Below are 23,010 nucleotides of genomic sequence, written 5' to 3'. Positions count from 1 at the left end.
CTTACAGTTTGTTCGTATTCATCGTGACAAAAGCTTGGCTGCCAGGCGTTTCGCTGGAAGGAACTTTATATTCTGGAATAAAAACAGAAACAGGTTTTGTGACTTAGCTTTAGTATGAATAAAGTGTAGGAGAGAACACTTTTTTTTTATTGTTTTATAAATGAATTATATTTTAAGGGCCATGATGCATGATTCAGTAATACCAGTTTTCCTAAATGTCTTTGTTTTTCTTAAATTCGACTGTTTTGCCTTTTTCCATTAAGGAGTTAGGATATATGAACACCCTTCATTTGTCTCCCAAATGAGACATCCCCTGTACCCCATTAGAATGTTCACACCAGCAACTTAAGTGCAAAACAGTTAAGTGAAATAATTAATGAATGCTTCCCCTGGGTGGCCGCCATTTCGTATAACCGAATGCATGTGGTCGACAAAGGAGTGACAGACATTTTGTCTCCCGAACATGGGCAGCGGCACTTGGCCGTCGAGTGCCTGGAAAAAAACCCCGGTAAAAATTGGACCGCTGCCCGTTCTACTTCCCAACCACCTATGCGAACAATGGTCGTGAGACGGGAACTACTGAACAGGGGGAGCATTCTGAAATCAAGAGAATTCCTTGCATAGTGTTCGCACAGGAACCCCCATGCAAAGATCGGCCGGGGCACCTATTCCCCATGAACTGTTTTGGGCTAGCGCCTCATGTCCGGACAGTCAAAACCTTACCTCGGTAGCATACACCAAAACTGCTTCATTAAGCTAAAGTTGTTTCAGAGCTTAGAGTAGCCCTTTAAATATAACCTTAATCTGACATTATTAATTTCCAATAATGCTCAAACTGAGAATGAAAGACCTCTGAAAAGTAATTCCCAACATTTTAGTCTGCGTTTATATAGGGAAAGTAATAAAAACTGTTTAATATTGATGTTTATTTAATTTTTGGCAAGACATATAAAACTTTACAGGCACACGCTGTATATTCTCGTAAAAGTGGGGAAGTGCTCGTGAAATAAAAAGAACGCGCATTTTAGCAATAATTTGCCTAAAATTTACTTCCTCTCTGACCTTTGTGGTGACCTCTTTCTGTCTGTGACATGATTCTCATTTACGCTCTGCTCTTACAAGAAGCAATTCGCACACATTTCCTCTCTTTTCTCGTTTTTGTCTTTTAACATATTTATAATCAAACAAAATCCGCACCGTGGAAATGAGAAACAGCCACGATCACTTTAACCTCCACCGACAGAAGATCGGGCGGCGTAACCTTGGGAATGGAGTCAACTCGGGATATCACGGCTAATCAATCATAATATTTCCGCTTACTTGCATGCTTTACATTTTCAGGCACTTTCGATGTGGCAATCTCAGTCCAGTTTCTGTGATAATCTTCAAACGACACCGACTTTATCTTCCTGTTAAAAAATCATCAAAGACAAAAAGCAGATTGCTTGCGTTTGTAGCACCCTGTATGAGGTAACTAGTAATGATGATGAAAGTTAGGTGGCAGTCAGCTTAACAAGATGTCATATTTAGGGATCCACTGTGTTAACTTAAAGCAAGGGGGACCAGAAAGTAGTTCCTGAACTTTGGAAGGACTGCAACTCCCATGATGCTTGACAAACATACAAAATTAAGCCATGCACTCAAACTCCCACTACACCTGGGCGGCAGCAATGACGATAGTACTTAGCAGCCTCAATACATAGAATAAAAACACAAAAGGTTACTTGCGCCCTATCCTAAATCCCTGTGCACATTTAAATAGCTGGAGTTTTTTTAGAATCACTCTAATGGCTATTAAAGTGTAAGCTCACTTGGCTTTTATTCCATGATGCTTTACCAGCTTTGGCACTTTCAATGGTTACTCCAAGCACCATGACCACTTCAGCGATATGAAGTGGTCGTGGTGCCTGAAGTCTGTATGTGAAGCATAGCGTCATAGGGGTGTCATTAGCCAGTCCGGAGCTAGACTTCCAGCCTTGCCAATGTGAATCCTGGACAACTTTAGTTTCAATATCAGTCATTGGGTGAGAGTGGTCAACTGACCCTATCAGCCAGTGAATAGCGATGGCCATGTTTTCTTTATTTTATGGTACTGCAGTAGCTGAAAGCGGGTCACCGGACCACCAGGGAGCATCAGAGCCCAGTGGGGAACCAGGTAAGGGGGCAAATCATTACTAAACAGTTTGCCTTATTACCAGGGAACTGAGCTAGGGTACTCCTGGCATCATAACTAAAGCGGACTGTAATTATTAAGATGTTTGGTGTAACCCTAAAAAAAACACCAAGCCAGGGCGACCAGAAAGTACTTCTCCAAGCACCATAACCACTGCAGCTCATTGTAGTGTTTATGGTGCCAGGAGTGATCTGCCACCCCCAATTGTAAGTAGTCAAGCACAGTTTTAACTTCATATCTGGGGTCTGTCTGACACCTCCACAATTAACAGCAGAGAAACATAAGGAACTTCCGTTAGCCGTGCAGGGCTAGCTCATTGGCGGAAAGCGAAGAGTTAGACGTTACTAAGCAGGGACTTCTATTATCTTTCCTGTGCTAAGCCCTGCATTAGGTTTTCAATTCACTCTAATTTAAAAAACACCACTGTGTCTCTACTTCACAATTAAGACTGGATGCATTTAAAATAGATGTCACATTTTTTGACCACCAGACAGAAGTGCCACCAATAAACCAAACTTTGAGATATCTCCCAGGTTATACTCATTATTATTATTATTTCCCAGATAATTGGGAAACTGGATAATATCAAAAGAAATGAGTAAAGTGCATCGCAGAACACGGGGAAATAACCTGATATTGCACAGTGGTTTCTGTGCTTGACAAAGTGCATGTATTTGCCAGCATACCCTAGAAAAGAGCAATATCCGTGCCAGTCCACGGCAAACGTCCCCAGGTGTTCATGTTTGTTTTTTGGCCATACACTGTATATATGAAAGCATATCGAGAGAAGTTGAATCAAACGTGAAATATGTGGAAAGAAGTCAAACCTTCCCAATATAGCATGGCTACTTACATTGACGGCGTCAGAGCACTCCTGGCACCATAACCACTACATACAGGAATATGTCACACTGTGCTATTTTCTATAAAATATATTTCTGAAACTGTGAAGAATCCACAAGTCAATCACATATTTTAGATCAAACTAGCCAAGCTGGAAAAATACTGAAATTTAGCTATTTTGGCATAAAATCTGAAATCCATACTTCTCAGCTTAGAGAATAAACCCACATATAAAGGCATTATCAAAAATATTACATATATATATATATATATATATATATATATATATATATATATCACTAGATCCCCTACACACAGACACACACTGCACACTCACTCACAGTACACACACACTCACACACACACACACACAGCACACAATCCTTGGCTGGAAAAGTATTTGAAAGGTTATTAAGGGATACTATTCAAGAATTCCTTGAGAAGAACATGGTTATCAGCAAAAATCAGCATGGTTTTATGAAGCACAGGTCATGTCAAACTAACTTGATTGCATTCTACGAAGAAGTAAGTAGAAGTTTAGATCAGGGTGTTGCAGTGGTTGTGATCTATTTGGATTTTGCCAAGGCATTTGATACAGTTCCACACAATAGATTAATGTTCAAACTCAAAGAAATCGGTCTAGATGAAAATGCTTGTTCTTGGGTAGAACATTGGCTTAAAAACAGAGTACAAAGAGTTGTCATTAATGGTACATTTTCAAGCTGGGCAGATGTGGCAAGTGGTGTCCCTCAGGGGTCTGTTCTGGGACCCCTTCTATTTAACATGTTTATAAATGATCTTGAAAAAAGTATTGAAAGCCATGATTCAGTGTTTGCAAATGACACAAAACTCTGTAAAGTAATACAATGTGAGCAAGATATTACCTTGCTGCTGAGGGATTTAGATAGACTGGGGGACTGGGCACTCAAATGGCAAATTAAATTTTATGTTGAAAAATGCAAAGTTATGCACTTCGGCATAAAGAATGCACAAGCAACGTATACCCTTAAAGGGAATCTCCAGTGCCAGGAAAACAATCAGTTTTCCTGGCACTGGAGGGTCCCTCTCCCTCCCACCCCCCAATCCCCGGTTTCTGAAGGGGTGAAAACCCCTTCAGTCACTTACCTGAGGCAGCGGCGATGTCCCTCGTCACTGTCTCCGCCTCCGCGACGCTCCTTCTATCCATTGCGTCGGCTGGTGGGCGAGACTGATCTCGCCCACCGGCCGAGGGGACCTAATGCGCATGCGCGGCAATGTCGCGCATGCGCATTACGTCTCCCCATAGGAAAGCATTGAAAAATCATTTCAATGCTTTCCTATGGGGTTTTGAGCGAAGCTGGTGGTCCTCACACAGCGTGAGGACGTCCAGAGACGCTCTAGCACAGGAGGTTTCCTGTGCTAGAAACCAGGAAGTTCCCTCTAGTGGCTGTCTAATAGACAGCCACTAGAGGTGGAGTTAACCCTGCAAGGTAATTATTGCAGTTTATAAAAAAGTGCAATAATTACACTTGCAGGGTTAAGAGTAGTGGGAGTTGGCACCCAGACCACTCCAATGAGCAGAAGTGGTTTGGGTGCCTAGTGTGTCCCTTTAATGGAAGCAAATTAGGGGTAACAACACACGAAAAGGACTTGGGAATTGTTATAGACAACAAACTATGCAACAATGTGCAATGTCAATCAGCAGTGGCCAGTAAGGTATTGTCATGCATGAAAAAGGGCATTCATTCTCGGGACGAGAATATCATTTTGCCTCTTTATAAATTACTGGGAAGACCACATATTGAATATGCTGTGCAATTTTGGGCACCTGTTCTAAAGCAGGATAATATGGCACTAGAAAAAGTGCAGAGGCGGGCTACAAAATTAAAGGTTAACAAATTTAAACCTATTTAGTTTAGAAAAACTTCGCCCTAGAGGGGATATGATAACAATATACAAATATATTCGGGGCCAATACAAACCATTGTGTGGAAATCTTTTCACAAACCGGACTTTACATACGACACAAGGTCATGCGTTTAGACAGGAAGAAAGAAGATTTCGTCTAAGGCAAAGAAAGGTGTTTTTTTTTTACTGTAAGAACAATAAGGATGTGGAATTCTCCTGAATAAGTGATTTTATCAGAGTCCATACAAATGCTCAAAACAGCAACTAGATGCATACTTGCAATAACAGAATATTCAAGGATATCATTTTTCAATGTAAGGTAACAGCTGCTCGATCCAAGGATAAATCTGACTGCCATTCTGGGGTCAAGAAGCAAAAAACAAATGTGAGGAAGGCTGAACTTGATGGACGCAAATCTCTTTTCAACTATGTAACTATGTAACCCTCACACCACCCTCACACCCACACACACACAGAGTCTCCTTTACACTCACAGCACTCATACACACAGCACATTCACAGCACACACACACAGCACCCCTCTTACACACAGAGCACCCCTCTTACACACATTGCACCCTTCACAAATACACACAGCACACCCAACACACTGAGCCCCTTACACTTACCATACTTCCAAACACACACACATAAATACATACACTACAGCACCCCTCACAAACACACACTGCACCACATTACATTCCAGATACACACTAGATCCCTTATCCAACTCTGGATCATCTAATTCATACACATACACACACTAGATCCCTATATACACTCTGAATCCTCTATACACACACACACACACACACTAGATCTCCTGTACACATTCTGGTCCCTTCACACACTAGATCCCCTACACACACACACACACACACACTGCACTACCTACACATACTACATTTCTGACATACAAACTCTGGATCCCCTATGCACACACTACATTCCTTGTAAGCAAAAACATACTACATTCTATAAACACACACTCTGTCACCTATATACACACACACATTAGAGCCCGTATGCACACACTCGCTACATCCCCTATACACACTATTCCCCCTATACACACCATCTCTACACCCCCTAGCCACACATATTACACCACAAACACAAATGAATTTGACCTATTTACACAATACCACACCACAATCAGCTCACTCTACACACACGCAATCCCACAAGCAGGCTCCAAACACATGCACCATACACTTTCCTGGCCCTTTTGTCCTCTGGTATCCCACTTATGGAGACACCAGAGACAAGGTAAAATCAAACACAGCGCAAGCATGTTATTAAATTTGATTGCGCTGCGCAGAACAAATTCAGGGCCTTTATCTCATGCTAGAGCTCTTCAGCAGGGCTCTACGTATTGAACTAACATGCTCACTTTGAGAGGGGGCGTGCTTGTCATTAGTGATGACAAAACACACCCTCTCTGGCCCAACCCCTTCTTAGGGGGCCGCTCTGATTGGAAAATGTCCTGGCTGAATCTTTTTCCCAGTCCGGCCCTGCATATACAAAATACAGCCCCCGAACCCTAACAGTCCCGATTTAATACCTCCCGTTGTTGGGAGCTGTGAAGATTTTCTGTGTTCTATATAATAACCATGTATTTAACCTGTAGAATATTTGCATGTCTGCCAATCATTTTTCCATGTGCATCTGATTTTAGACTTGTGTTCTCTTCATATTTGAGATTGTGGTGATAACTTGCCAAGCACTCCGAACGCTTATTGTCACTGTATTCAGTAATCCCTCAGAAAGAGAAAAAGATGGAAAGAAAACCAATTCAATCCTTGGCTCTTGGTGGTGGTGTTTTTTTTATGACTGAGAAAATCTTGTGGTTAATGGCTTGAGCAAGTACGGTTTTCATCATCTTTTTGTCATATTCTCTTGAATAAATATCGCTTGAAGTGGCAGGAAATAAATAAAAATCTTAATTAATCAGATCTGAGCGCGTGGTGCATTAAACACTAACACAGAACATTCCATAAAAGAACATTATACAAAAGACATGTTTTAATCTGTCTTTAGCTTTTGATGTTTTTAATTGTTTTATTCTACTGCTGTTTATGCCGTATACATAGAAACACAAAGTAGAACTGGATAAAGAGACTGCATATTCACGTAAGTTTCATTTCTAAAAGAATTAACTTGACAGAGGTAAATCTGAGCTCGGTTACTGGTTTATAGACTAACCGCTAATACAGCCCATCAGAACTAATATTTTAAGAAATAATCCCTGATAAAACCAGAAACTCTACACATCATAACTAAGATGAGGGAGTTATGGACAAAGCCATAATGTGTATACACACTCTTAGGTCCCATTTAAATCAAAGGAGCTGTAAATTCCAATGCTTGCCCTGTGCTGTGGGCTTAAAGGAACACTCCGGGCACCATAACAACTTAAATGCAATTTGCGCTGATAGGCTGAGATTTTATCGGACACTTATCAGTAGCTCCCTATTCACAAAACGGAGTGCGAAAGATACTGTATGGTCTGACTGAAGACTCAGATTCAGAGGGGCAGACCTAACCTGGTCCGGACTGAAGACTTTGGGGTTAAACTGTTCATTAACGGTTAAACCCCTGGAAGGTAAGCTAGCGCCCAAGACCTCCTCGCACCATTAAAACTTTGTTTTGCCACTATGCGTTCTCTCGTAGAATGTCAGATTGCAGATCTAAAATGTATGTGACGTAGTACGTTTCACAGTTTGCATTAGAGCCGAGTATGTGGAATCTCTTAGGAAAAACAATGACAACGATGCGTCTGGATAAAGGTTCCTTGGGAACTCTGAAGACACAGTCCACCATCACCACCTTTAGCGGGAGCAGTTGTCAGAAATCCGCTGGATGAGAGCCCTTATCTCTCTTTCATAGCTGCCAGTCAGTCTTATGTCTTTGCCTGAGCGTTACGCAGTTGTTGGGCTGCTGATTCCAAGTAAGAGACAGAAATGCAAGTCCCTGGTCCATCATCCACCATCACCACTATTCTGTCTTTTAAAGCACGTAGTCCCTCCATCACAATGCCATCTGCTTCGAGTAAATTTGGGATTTTTTTTTAGGAGAGGTTTGATAATCACCCTTAGTGGCAGGGGAGTCTTCACCCTCCTCCAAATATGATTTAAACCTCTTTGTTCTGGAATTTTATCAAAGGTTTTTACAGTGTCCGATTGGAAGATGGAGAAATTATCGTTTCAGTCGAGTCTGACTCTCAGACAGCGCGTTTCTTCTCAGGCCGCGAAAACAAATTGCTGATATCTGGGATCTGTTGGAGCAATGAGCTCCTGACATTTTGGTCTTCTTCCCCATCTTATGATGTGTGAGTGGATACGGTAATCAAGTTTGTTTTATATAATGATGATTTGCTAAAATCTGCTCTAAACCCCAATGTAGTGTAACCAGTCAGTTTGACAGTGATGTCCGCCATCGCCTCTGCCTTATGTTTTACATTCTAAAAATATTTTTCGGTTTTAGATCCATAATAAACTGAGTGCAACTTGAAAGATCCAGACTCCTCCCACACCAGTTAAAAAAAGCTGAATTAGGATAATTTCATTCTGCTCTATTGGGATTGATGTTATCCTACAAACTCCTGTCCAGCTGATTTATGGGATACATAGTATATCCTCTGCCTACAGTTACATTCATCAGATAGGATCACTGGAACCGCATTACAAACCTTCTAGTCGTGCCATCAGTTTACAGACAGCTCTGTTCTATGTATAATGCCCTGGGCTGTATTTTGCTATAAGCAGAGACATGGACTGAACATGCGCAGTCTGTGCTCAGATCTCAACAGGGTGGACCGAGAGAGCTTTCCTTCATTTATTTGTGGCATGCACAAACTGCCAGCACAAGAATGCTTCTCATTGTACAGCGCTACTGAATTTGCTGCGCTATATAAATAATAAAATAATAATAATAATAAGATAACAAAAAGTGCTGGTGCTGAAGCAGATTTTACAAGAGCACCAATTATTGCACTAATAACCATGCAGTTTGCAGTAAAACAAATAAATGATAAATAACAGAAAATAATTTGCACTTTTAGTGTTGCTAAATTTGCTCTTGCACTTGCGCAAGAATGAACTGCATCTGGCAGACCGTCCCAGAGCAGGAAGAGGCTCCACCAATCAGAAGCCTCTAATTGTGGTCCATCCAATGGTTTTTCTCACCCCATATAGATTATAGTGACCAGCACAGCGTGCAGTGATCTCCTACCTTGCTGACCATATGCGTGAGCAGCTTGGCTCTCTGCAGAGCAGGAAAGAGTAGGAGATGTGTGCTTAAGAAAATCACTGACAAATGGACAGTCAGAGATTTATAAATGTAGTGCCACAAAATATGCAAAACTATCTGTTAGGCAAAGCATCGTGGGAGATGTACGTCCAGAGTAGAATAAAACATTGATAGCTGTTCATCTACTCTGAGTTGACATATTATTTAGTGTTCTTCACTAAATGAGAATTGCTGGGAATTCAAAGTGAATTTAAAATGTTAGGTTTAAACAGTCAAACTGGAAACAGAATTGACTTGAAGATTGAATTCCCCACAATTAACCCATTAACCCTGACAGTATGAGACTGCTAGGTAACAGCAAACCTGCACATGACTAGATTTACCACCAGGGGGAAGCATCACACACATTTTTTTTCATTTTGTGCCAGAATGTACTGAGTCTGAATTCCTGTTTATTTATCCGGTACAAATCTTTGTATATTCAGAGAAGAGCCATAATTGCTACTGGATTGAGCTTCAAAACACAAGTACAGGAAATCATCAGAGTTTCAATGTAACTCATTTACAGACAGTGGAACAACGCAACGACAATTAATAGATCATTCAGAAATAATTCACTAAACTGGGAGCGGTGTTGAGCCAATTCTCGTTTTGTCCCAAATTCTGCCAAATTGGAAATTTCTCCTACTATGGATCTAAATCCTACTAAATTGTTGCCTGCAACTCACTATTAAGTGAATAAACTGCCTTTTCTTACAAGTGATTGATTAGAATAAAAACAGAAAATAAGAGTAAGCGCTAAATACCCAAAAGGCAGCAACCCTATAAGGGGATCTCTCAAAAAAACCTTTAAACAGATGGCGGATACAAGAAATAGGGGGAAGGGCTGCGCCACAAAACGTCAGTGTATAAAATAGTCCAAGTAAAAAAAGGAAAGAAAGTCTTATCTGGAACAGGTCCAATAGGGGACGTAGGATCTATAGATGTTGGTCCGGAGCGGATATCCTCTTTTTCCTCCTTCTTAGGGATTCACTCAGATATAGGGAAAAATAGAGAAAAAAATAGTGCAATACGTCTGATAAAGAGATACAACAGTCTAAAAGCTGGTATAGAACTCGCATGTGGAGGAGCTGTAACTCGCTCTAGTGTGAAAGGCGTGCAGCGGTATAATCCCCGCTTATGGGATATATGGGAGGTTCCTCCGTCAGTGGTCAAATATATAAAAAGAAAGGAGACAACAAATAGTGCTCACTGGGTAAAATCCACGGATAAAAGAGAGATAAAAATAATACTCACAAGAATGGAGCAGACCAACTGCTCCTTGATGATAGCGTTGGTGGTATTATCCCCACCTAGAGATTGCTTGGGGTCCAAAATGATGCCAGGTAACAAGCAGGTATAAAACAGTGCTCAGTGTATTAAAAAGACAGATGGTACCAATAAAAAAAGTGACCAAATAATCTTTAATATAATAAAATACACAGTAAAATTCCACATACGCGTTTCGCCAATACGGCTTTATCAATATGGAAAAAGAACCTGATACCTGGCAAGGTAAAGTTTAAATAGCAATTCAGATAATTAAAATTGGCGCCAAAAATTAGGAATAGCCAATCAAAATTAAAATAATGAGCAGTAATAAAATAACATATTAAAATAGACTGATTGTATACAGCATACATTACAATAGGCTCTATGAGCCTTATAAAATATCAGTATTAGAAAAACGGAGGTTAAATAGAATAAAAATACATTTTGTAATACGGTCATGTGACCGGCAAACGGCCGCAAGGGATTCTGGGGCTTGGAGTTCATGGACGTCGGCAAGCACTGCGCAGCTGCCGGCGTCTGTGTAGGGAGGTTGGAATTAGACGTCGGCTCGCATGTAGTTGCGGCCGGCGTCTGACGAATCAATACACACTATGGTGTGACGACGGCTCGCGTGTAGCTGCGGCCGTCGTCATGGAGACCTAAATACATAGTAAAACCGACGGCTGGCACAAAGCTGCAGCCGTCGTCTAGGGAACCAGTTTAACTTCACGATCACAGGGAAATGTGATCGGTAAAACGGGGAGAAGGCTATGTGTCTGATATACTGAAAAGTATCATCAGACATTAGCCTAATATAATTAAACAATAAAATGAATGTATAAATAACCACATAACGAATTATAATGAATAAATGCACCACAGAAATGACCAGTTAAATAAACAGTATAAAATATTGGTACAATCATATTGGGAAAATATGGTAAAACCTGCAAAGCTATATAAGCAGAAATAGTAAAAGGCAGAATAAAAGGCATAAGATTACAAGAAATTATATAAATCGAAATCAACATTTAAACCATGAGGTGTGAGAGTTTGGAGTGTGTACACCCACTCCATTTCGGTTTTTCCTAGGATGTTTTTAATATTCCCCCCTCTCCATGGAATAGTAAATTTTTTTATTCCAATACACTTCAATAATCTAGGGTCTCTATTATGTTTAATGAAGTGTTTGGATACTGAATGATTTAAGTATCCATTTTTAATGTTTCTGCAATGTTCGCTTAACCCCTTAAGGACCAAACTTCTGGAATAAAAGGGAATCATGACGTGTCACACACGTCATGTGTCCTTAAGGGGTTAAAGGACCACTCTAGTGCCAGGAAAGCATACTCGTTTTCCTGGCACTAGAGTGCCCTGAGGGTGCCCCCACCCTCAGGGACCCCCTCCCGCCCGGCTCTGGAAAGGTGAAAGGGGTAAAAACTTACCTTTTTCCAGCGCTGGGCGGGGAGCTCTCCTCCTCCTCTCCGCCTCCGTTCCTCCCCGTCGGCTGAATGCGCACGCGCGGCAAGAGCTGCGCGCGCATTCAGCCGGTTACATAGGAAAGCATTCATAATGCTTTCCTATGGACGCTTGCGTGCTCTCACTGTGATTTTCACAGTGAGAATCACGCAAGCGCCTCTAGCGGCTGTCAGTGAGACAGCCACTAGAGGATTAGGGGGAAGGCTTAACTAATTGATAAACATAGCAGTTTCTCTGAAACTGCTATGTTTATAAAACAATTAGTTAACCCTAGCTGGACCTGGCACCCAGACCACTTCATTAAGCTGAAGTGGTCTGGGTGCCTAGAGTGGTCCTTTAATCGCGTTTTCAGGCACCTTGTGGTCATTCCAACATATTGGAGGCCACAAGGGCACTCAAGCAGATAGATAACATTTTTAGTTGCACAATTAATAAAATCATTAATTTTGTAAACATGATTTGTCATTTTGTAAATTTAGTAAATTGGGTGACTTTATTGGGAACTGTGGGGTCCGTGCTTCTACACACTATACACATTTTGCATTTGCAAAAACCTTTGATCTGTGGAAAAAAAGAGGGTGCATGTGTTGCTTCTCTCGTAAAATTCTTAGTTAGTATTGATTTAAAATTTGGAGCTCCCCTAAAAACTATATTCGGTCACTTATTTATTTATTTATTATTTGGTCACTTTTTTTATTGGTACCATCTATCTTTTTAATACACTGAGCACTGTTTTATACCTGTTTGTTACCTGGCATCATTTTGGACCCCAAGCAATCCCTAGGTGGGGATAATACCACCAACGCTATCATCAAGGAGCAGTTGGTCTGCTCCATTCTTGTGAGTATTATTTTTATCTCTCTTTTATCCGTGGATTTTACCCAGTGAGCACTATTTGTTGTCTCCTTTCTTTTTATATATTTGACCACTGACGGAGGAACCTCCCATATATCCCATAAGCGGGGATTATACCGCTGCACGCCTTTCACACTAGAGTGAGTTACAGCTCCTCCACATGTGAGTTCTATACCAGCTTTTAGACTGTTGTATCTCTTTATCAGACGTATTGCACTATTTTTTTCTCTATTTTTCCCTATATCTGAGTGAATCCCTAAGAAGGAGGAAAAAGAGGATATCCGCTCCGGACCAACATCTGTAGATCCTACGTCCCCTATTGGACCTGTTCCAGATAAGACTTTCTTTCCTTTTTTTACTTGGACTATTTTATACACTGACGTTTTGTGGCGCAGCCCTTCCCCCTATTGATTGATTAGAATGTCTTATCTTTTATTTGGATTAGTCTATATACAAATAGAATTCCACAGTATATTTTACTATTAACTTATTTAATAATAACTTGCTTTCAGGACAGGTAAGTGCGTGATGCACGTTAAGATAATGCACAATGTTTAACTCTATCAGGATTATTCACCAAAGTAAGAATTCAAAGTGAATTTCAAATTTAATGTCACGAACTCCTGGAGGAGCCTGCTAGCTAGCCTCCAGCCCAAGGACTATGGGCCACATACAAAGACCCAGTTCGGGAGTTAAATCTCCCCAGCCGCCATTAGCCCCTGGTTCGGCACTTTCCCTTAATTCGAATGGAACCGAACACTAGCTCTCTGGTGGCTGTTCGCATGAAGAAACCCACAAATTGTCCTCAGTGGTACTTCGCTGCGATCGTTATGGAACTAAATTTGGCATGAGGACTTCGTGGGTTCCCGGTCACCTCAGTGGGATTTGGCGGAACTGTTATGGAACGGTTTTCGGCATGAGGTGACCGTGCGGCTCCCAGACAATTTGGTCCTCAGTTTTGAATGACTTTGAAAAATCCACCAGGAGTGCGCTTTTTGGAGGGAAGGTGTCTGAGACTAAGGGGAACAAACGCTACCCGTTTCTCCTACACTGCATGGATCTGAGCGCTATTTGGAGAACTTAGGCGCTCAGATCAGGGCTATTTGGGGATGTAAATTTTGTGGGGTTATTATATATTTTTATGTTTTGGGGCATTTTTATTTTTTATATTTTTATGTTTGCCTCTTTGTTCCTGGGAGATAATTAGCTTACCGGTGTTAAACGCAATTATCTCCCAGGCCCAGAGATCTTTGGGAGGGGCTTGCATTGTATTGTATGGAGACCCCCTGCTGTGGGTCTGTGTATAAAAGTCACCATAATAAAACCACTCTTCTTGTACCCTTCATCAAGTCTAGGCTTTAATCACTGCTTCATTTGTGAGAACTACAGCGGATATTCTCAGGTGGAGTATAGGGGGTCCGTTACAATTTGTATGTAATAATGCTGGTGGCACAGTGATTGCTGTGTTATGATGCTTTGCTGTTCCATTGGATCAATGTTAATAGTGATATCACACGGACGTGCTAACCTTGCTGAGCTGCTTTAAAACAGGATACAAGAGAATACTGAGAATGGACAACAGCTGCATTTTGGTTCTGGACCGCCTTATTTAAAGGGTATGCCAGACGTGGACCACTTGCTCACGGTGCCTAGCCGGGTATCGGCTATACCTCACTGACGAGGCCTAACAAGGCTGAAACGATTGTCTGCGGTTGCTGTATCTCTCGTGCAGAGAAAGCTGGCCTGCGTTTTGATCTGGACTGTTTTTTTGGGTTGGAACAGTCTGATATGCAAATGGACCTGGTTATTTTAGTAATGACACAAGTTGAGCTAAAACCAGCTTGAGATCTGAGCGGGGACCCACCGAAGTGCAGGCTACTTGAGCTATTGTCCATTCCTAGCATTCTCTTGGACCCTGTTTTTTCTACTGAGCTGTTTTGGCGCAATCAGCTGACACCAGTCATTTGGCGCAGGTAAGGATCATGAAAGACTTAATACATACGACTCAGTCTGACTTCATTTATGCTTTTGGCTCCCCCTATGGGTTGTTGCCATTTTTAACAACTCTCTTTATCCAAGTGGATTAATAGCATTTGAATTACAGATGTTCCTGATTTACATTTCTGGTTAGGCATCAATTTAGGATTACTTGAGAAAGATTTTACAGTTATTTTTTTAATAATTGGATGTTTACTTGAAATTAATTATTTTGTAAATTAAAGACCTACTAGAAATTGTGATCACAACTTTAAACAGAAAAAGCCATAACTACCCATGTAATATCCTTACTGAAGCCTAGCAGATCTGCAGGGCCCTCTTATTGCTTAAAGGAAAACTCCAGTGCCAGGAAAACAATCCGTTTTCCTGGCACTGGAGGTACCCTCTCCCTCCCACCCCCCAATCCCCGGTTACTGAAGGGGTGAAAACCCCTTCAGTCACTTACCGTCGCTGTCTCCTCCTCCGCGTCACTCCGCCTACTGTCTCCGTCGGCCAGTGGGTGAGACTGGTCCCGCCCACCGGCCGAGGAGACCTAATGCCGCGCATGTGCATTAGCGCTCCCCATAGGAAAGCATTGAAAAAGATTTTCAATGCTTTCCTATGAGGAAATGAGCGACGCTGGAGGTCCTCTCACAGCGTGAGGACGTCCAGCGACGCTCTAGCACAGATAATCTGTGGTATGAGTCAGGAAGTGACATCTAGTGGCTGTCTAGTAGACAGCCACTAGACGTGGAGTTAACCCTGCAAGGTAATTATTGCAGTTTATAAAAAAACTGCAATAATTACACTTGCAGGGTTAAGAGTACTGGGAGTTGGCACCCAGACCACTCCAATGGGCAGAAGTGGTCTGGGTGCCTGGAGTGTCCCTTTAATCAATACAGATGGGGAAGATAATTCTCAATATCTTGAGTTTCAAAATAATGTTTGAAAGATATTCCTAAACCCCCTACTCCCTCGCTACCTACAACATTAAACCTACCTGTGGGTTGGGGGCAGCGGAAGCTCCTGTGTTGCTGTAACTCTGGGTGGATCACGGATTACACTGGCTGCAAAAAAATTCAAATATTTATTATGATTGAAGATTTAGGATTCCTTACTGATTGTTTCTGGTGGTTTTCTGTTGTGTCTATTGTACAAGGACTTGCAGATCATCCACACAATCAAAAAGTGCTATATACTGTAAACAGGAGTATTCTCAGGGTACGGGACTATAGTACCTAAACTGAAAAACAGTTAAATAATGTAGGGAAGGAGACAAGTTCATCAGGTAGACTGGCAATAGGTTAGAATAAAGGAGAAAATCAGACAAAGGAAGTAGATGGATTGTTCTGTAAGATAAAAGTAAAATTACTGAGTTGTACTGACTTTGATATATATAAATATGGGCATCCAATACACAGTCCCAACATGGGACAGAATTATTACATGGCTGAATCAAGTTGGTTCTGCCTATTGCCCAGGCACAGTTCCCTGGCATTCACTAAAATAGAGACTGTCCCGACAAAAGTGATAAAGTTGGGAGCCCTTCTTTATTCTTATTTGAGGGAAGAGGGGGCAACAGGGAGGATGGAAAGACCAGTCAGCAATCAAGACCTGGTTTGTGAGTTCAGGTGCCTACATATTATAGCCTCGGCATTAAACAGGATGGAGGCGCAACATTCTAATGGAATTCAATGCATTACAGACAATATAAACAAGAGTGGGAAAAAAAAACAAAAAAACAATAAAAACTAGTTCATCTTGCATTTCATATCGTAGTAATTAAAGGGTTAACAGTATTGTGTACCAGGGCAGGGAGACTTATCATGAGATTCTCTCCAGCTGCGAGATAAGAAAAACTCATATTAAATATCTTTTTGGGAATTAAATTTAAAAGTGATGTAGCCAGTGTTGGGAAAGCTGCCAGATGATATATTTTTAGAGGAAAAGTTGTGTCTTGAACTTTAATCTTAAGGCCATACATAGGTTTATTTTTGTTCTTTGTGGAATTTTTGAGAAATCTTTTTATAAATCACTTTGTGCCGGAAGGCGTTGTGTCCTTTTGAGCACAAGATTTAACCTTGGCAATGGGCAAAGCTTGAAGGTAGGCTTCCATCACATTGAATCCACCATTCCAAGGGCCCCAATTAATCTGGGAGTAAAATAACATGTGAATGCGAGTTATCTGGAATTTTCGTAATTTTTTTATTTTTCCTCTTTTGTGTCAAAATTTGGTAACATGCAGCTGCATGCACGGTTGCGCAGCTGGTGGGGATCCATTCATTGTTTTTGCTCCTGCCATTTGATAGAGAAACAATTCTTCATTGTCAATTACGGAGATGAGGTAAAATCCCACGTTGAGGAGATGAGGTAAAATCCAACATATTTTTGCCAAAATCTCCTAATAGATTGAGTTTTGGCAATGTCAAGACAGTCCTTCAGGTGCGTAATTGATTACAAAGAAATATAAAAAATGTAAAAGGATATGGTAGATACACAGAGGACTACGGAAAATCAAAAGATAGAATAAAGGAATGAAAGAAAAATTATAAAAAAGACACAGAATAAAACAATTTAAAAAAAAGTTTATAAAATTCCTAAACTAGTTACTGTATGTTTAAGTAATATATTTCATGTAATATTTCATGTTGATGTTTTATACAAATATAACAATATTTGTTATACGAGAGTCTCGGTTTCATTTGACCACACTCAATGTCACAACACAAGGTTATTCACTAAACGGGAATTCGCCACACCCGGCGCATAATAAAATAACGTTTTACTCACCTTTTTCCAGCGCTGAGGCTCCTATGGCTCTACTGACCTCTCCTCCCCTGCCGATGTCAAGGAGGAGGGCCTGCCGTGAGGGTCCAATCCCTAATGGTAATGCACAGAAAGCACCATGTGATTCAAACCTTTCCATAGGGAATCATTGCTTTCCAATGGGGCTTCCATGTCATGTGACCGAGCTTCACTCAGTCTGTGCAGCGGTAGTGCCTCTAGTGGCTGTCTGTATGATAGACACTAGAGGAGGAATTAACCCTACAAGGTGAGCAATGTAAGTTTCTCAAAACTGCAATGTTTTATATAGCAGGGTTCAGAAAACAGGGACAGTGCACCCAGACCATTTCAATCAGATGAAGTTTTCTGGGTGATTAGAAATCAGCAGTTTGGCTGCTCTGACCTTAAATTTTAAATTCACTTTGCATACACTTTAACTTCTCACTTTTAGCAAATAACCATGAACAGTGTTTCTGCAGGGTAAAAGCTACCGCTGTTATTGCTTCCGATATCGAAATACAACAATATTTAATATTACGTTTATTTATCATATGTAGAAAGGCCATTAGGCCTGCATTTGTGGGAGGAGTAAGTCCCCTACTTAAACTCCCAGCCCCTACTCACCTCTGCCGTTCCAGTTGATTGTCTATCCCAATAGGAACCGGTCCGAGCTTCCCGCCAAACAGCTCCAGTCTCCTGCAGCAAGAGGTGTCCAGCGGAATCCTCCGTCCGTTCTGCGGCCCTGCCACCCGTCTTCCTCCCGGTCATGGTACTTGGCATCCGGTCACGAGACCGGCACGCTCACGTAAGCTAGTGAGGGAAATAGCGTTCGGCTATTTCCCTCCGTTCGGGCCTAAAAACGTAGGCTCCCTTTTTTCTCTTACATTACCAGTTCATGTATACTTACCTGTTCGTGCATCGTGCACTAAAGTAGACGAACGCCCGCTATACTTACGTATCATTGGTGCCTTCGTATGGTCAAAACTGCCGAACCATGTACAGACATAACTCTGGTGCTAATCGTTACATTTCTGTGTTACCTTTCGGTCATACGCACGAACCATGTACCTATTTACTTACCCGTTCGTGCATCTTAAGCGATTCATGTATGTTCACCCCTCGCACACTTACCCAATTCATGCTATTGCTATTCGTGCGGAATTAAACAAACGCACATTATACTTTACCTAAGCAGGTCCCTCGTACGGCTAAAACTACCAATCCCGTTCAAAAAATACAAGCATTTCGTACACACAAATTCATTTAAAAGCACATACTTTCTGTTCGGTTATTTAACTGTTTATACCTACCTGTCAGTATGAGTTATTAAATCCATTTTAAACTACAACCTTTTACCAAACTGTGTTTTCCGGTTTAATTATGTTTAAAATATTAAAACCTCAGCCATTGTATCTTAGTAATCGGTTCTTTTTCGTACACCTAAGTGGTTAGTAAACTATGTTTAACATTCATTAATCAATTAAAATAGATTCCTCCTGACACCAAACTAAAAAGGGCAGAATTCTTTAACTCCACGCCAACCCTGTATCAACACTACATACATATATACCGGTATATTAATTATTAACACGATCTTCTTGGGCAATACTGGTAAAACCCCACATTTTTATTTACTACGTTTTCTCCTCAAAGTTACGCAGTCATTAATCCTGCCTCTGTTACATTTCTTTGGCTCCACAGATTGCCTCGGTTTCTTGTATTTCTGCTTAAAGTTAGCAAATTCAAGTTCTTGTATTTAGAAACCCAGGTATAGTATTTACTCACTTTGGTTTCATCCATGTCTATGCTTCAAGACAACATGCACTCTAGACTTGTCACAGTAAAAAATTGGTTATTTATAGCATACTGTCACAGCCTTTGCTAATTATAAAATATTCAATGGGTTTAATCCATAGCTCCAGATTTATTCTAGGCCTCCACCGGTTTCTACGCATAAAACCAGTTACGCTCATCCAAGTACCTGAAGAACAAATCAAGGTATAGTTCTCTACTCATTACAGGACCTTTTCATACAAGACCTAACGCGGTCTTGATTCATTACGACTAACTCACGGTCCTACGCCCTTGGTGTGTTAAATTCTTTACATTTTCTACCTAGGCCATACTGCCATCAGGCAAGAAAATACCCAACCTACCTAACCCGGTACTCAGCCATACTACCAGGTACTTACGTCCTTACTCACGTACGGCAGTCACTACCCCAAGGCCTCAATCAGCCTCTCTCCATAACGTACACTCGTCCCAGTCTTAGACTAACCATTCAGATCCCTCAATTCAGGATCTCATGTTGTGCTCCTAACAGCCAACCCTTACTACAAATCATACGCCACCACGTTACGCATAAATACATCAACATCTGTCTTAATCCTTAGGCTTCTTCTACGAGGACAGCAGCAGCCAAGTCTCGCTACATAAAAATACTAGAAGGTTCCAGTTCTCGATTATAACCCCTTCAAGGTTAGTATCCACACATCACACCAGAATTACCATTCAACCTTAAGTATACAAGTGAACTGGCTTACAGGGTCTAGGCTACCACCCTAGCTGACCCTAATAGAAAATCCGGTCCCGCGAGGCCATCTCCCACCTCAACACGGAGGTACGGCCCCACGCCCAAATCATAGTTATACGCCACACGTTTTGAATCTCTTTACAGTCACCGAGAGGCCAACACCCCGCCACCACGTCTGTGGCCACGATTTTCCTAAGCCAAATCATAAGTAGAGCCTCTCACCGCCACTTGGCATTAGCAGGGCCTCACCTATCACCAATTCACAGTTAAGTTTTTCATTTCGGCACTAGCATTACAGTCCAGTTCTTCTAAAAAGACCCCCCTTCATATCCCTCCCGGTTCCCCTACTCCTCTTCTAATATCTCATTCACTAAATTATTTTTTAGAATGTCCCAAGAACCAACCCCCATCGAAGAGTTGCCCGAAGAGATCCTGTGTACGCACATCAGACCAGAGTTTCCATGCGAATCTCTCATGTCCTTGAGAGCATGGACTATTCCTAAAATTACGGCCGCGCTTAGGCTCAGGGGAATCCCCTTTCCAGCTACGGCTAGAAAGGCAGAACTCTACAGACTGCTCACCTACCAAGCCCCCGAGCCTAGGCCAGGCACTAGCTCTTAAGGACAGCCACCAACTGCTGGCATGGCCACCCAGGATACCCTAGCAACAATCTTGGCCAACTTGCAGACTTTAAATAACAGGCTATCTAAGGTGGAGAGCGCCATCGCCTCCCCAGGTAATACTCCGGGCCTCCCAGTCTCCACCCCGGCAGTCCCTGCTGTACCACCATGCCCTCCCATACTCCCCTCTCCAGCACCAGCCACAGCTATATCGCCTTTCGAGTCACCAGCTCACTCCATCCCAGACTCCATCAGGAAAGAAATCCTAGACGGGAAGGACGTGTGTCTGGTGTCTCTCCTTATAGCATCCCAAGACATACTGGAGAGCAGGGCATGCAATTATGGATACATCTCAGTGGTGCTTAAGAATAGAGACCCTAGGCTTAACAAGAAACTATCCATCATCCAGTTTGTGATAGCCTTCGGGATATACCGTGACATCATCTGCACGGTGTATCCCCACAGAAGAGAGGAGCTAGACCTCTATCTCCACAAGGTGGTGGATCTGGGCATCAAGTACAGGGGCTCCTCCTTTTACGACTATCATAAGTCGGTATCAGCGAAGGCGGCGACCCATCTGAAACAGTTCAATGTCAGAATTAACTGGTGTCAGATGGATACAGAACTATTCTGTCACCACTTCGCTGGTCTCAGGCCCCCATCTTGCGCCGTATGCAACTCTACATCTCATACGGCAGACTTATGTCCTTCCGAAGCTGATCCTACCACCTCCACTTCCACCCCTCATCCCACTTTCACCCCTCACAACAAATCAGCGGGTGGTCTACGTGATAAGCTGGGTAGGCCCATCTCCTTTCTAGGTAAAGCGCAGGTGTGCAATAATTTCAACGCAGGCTCCTGCAGTTTCAGCGCCTGTAGATTGTTGCACATCTGCTCCATATGCTTTAGGGCACATACCAAGACCATGTGCCCGGCCAGGTTGTCCCCTAACAAATGACTAACTGACATCAATGTCGACAACCTGTTTTTTTTACCTAAGGACACACCCAAACAGGCATTAGGTGGAATATCTGACCACTGGGTTCACACAGGGTTTTCTCACGGGTATTGTAGCCATCCCCACGGGCACACTGGAATGTCCCAATCTATTGTCAGCATGCCAAGATCCAGTTTCCACAGACACTCTCCTTTCCTCTGAAATTGTCAACGGTTTAATGATCGGCCCCTTCACCTCCTCACCGTTTTCCTCCTGGCGCACTTACCCCATTGGTGTTGCAGTACACAAATATTCAAATAAAAAACATCTAATTATTGATTTATCGGCACCGCACTCCTCTTTTGTTCCCAGCATAAACGCACTCATACCCGCAGACGAATTTTTACTTCAGTATGTAACAATTGACGACGCTATACAGGCCATCATCTCTTCGGTTCTCGAAGCAGCCCCAAACTGTTCGATATCTTCGCTGAGACACTATGCTGACCAGGGCCGGACTGGCCCACCGGGATACCGGGAAATTTCCCGGTGGGCCGCGGCACCTGGGGGGCTGGAGGGAGAGAGGGAGCCCTGCTCCCTATATTTTAATAATATTGCGGCCGCCAGCCGCATTGTCGGTGCCGCCGGGTGGCCGGTCCGGCGGCACACTGTGAGGATTTATACTTACCTTGCAGCCGGCGGCCCCATCTCCTGTGCTGACAGCTATACCTGCTGTCAGTATCAGTGAGTGAGCCGGGCGGCCGCCTAAGCGATCCGGCGGCACACTCACTGATACTGACAGCCGTGCAGCTGTCAGCAGAGGAGGACTGAGGGAGGGGGCGGAGCTAACTACCATGCTCCCTCGCGGTTCCCATAATTCCTAGCATCTACACATCATAGAGTAATCACTACTCTATGATGTGTAGATGCTGGGAATTATGGGAACCGTGAGGGAGCATGGTAGTTAGCTCCGCTCCCTCCCTCAGTCCTCCTGTGACAATTTAAGGAGGCACACAGAAGGGGAATGGGGGGCAAATAGAGGGTAAGACAAATAGAGGGGAAGGGAGGTAAATAGAGGGGAAGGGGGGCAAATATAGGGTAAGACAAATAGAGGAGAAGGGGGGTAAATAGAGGAGAAGGGGGAGACAAATAGAGGGGAAGGGGGCAAATAGAAGGGAAGGGGGAGACTAATAGAGGGGAAGGGGAGAGGGATATAGAGGAGATGGGGTAGGCAAATAGAGGGGAAGGGGGGGAGACAATTGTTTCATTTTGTACATTTATATTTATTAAATATCACAACTTTTTACCACAATTACGGAGAAAAAAACTTTGCATTATTGTTCTTTAACCCCTTAAG

General features: G+C 42.4%; 1 protein-coding gene across 1 annotated transcript in view; it reads right to left on the bottom strand.

The window, feature by feature from the left end:
- The window catches only part of UBE2U (ubiquitin conjugating enzyme E2 U), a 67,721-nt gene that overhangs the window by 9,158 nt on the left and 35,553 nt on the right, over positions 1-23,010 (bottom strand). The window contains exons 7-9 of the mRNA XM_063427880.1: positions 15,780-15,846; positions 1,321-1,409; positions 6-72 (exon numbers count right to left, since the gene is read on the bottom strand). Coding sequence (XP_063283950.1) covers positions 6-72; positions 1,321-1,409; positions 15,780-15,846 — 223 coding nt within the window. The remainder of the gene's footprint in view (positions 1-5; positions 73-1,320; positions 1,410-15,779; positions 15,847-23,010) is intronic.

This window comes from Pelobates fuscus, chromosome 7 (assembly GCF_036172605.1).
Source record: "Pelobates fuscus isolate aPelFus1 chromosome 7, aPelFus1.pri, whole genome shotgun sequence".
Classification (NCBI taxonomy): Eukaryota; Metazoa; Chordata; class Amphibia; order Anura; family Pelobatidae; genus Pelobates; species Pelobates fuscus.
This window is presented reverse-complemented; position numbering and strand designations above follow the sequence as displayed.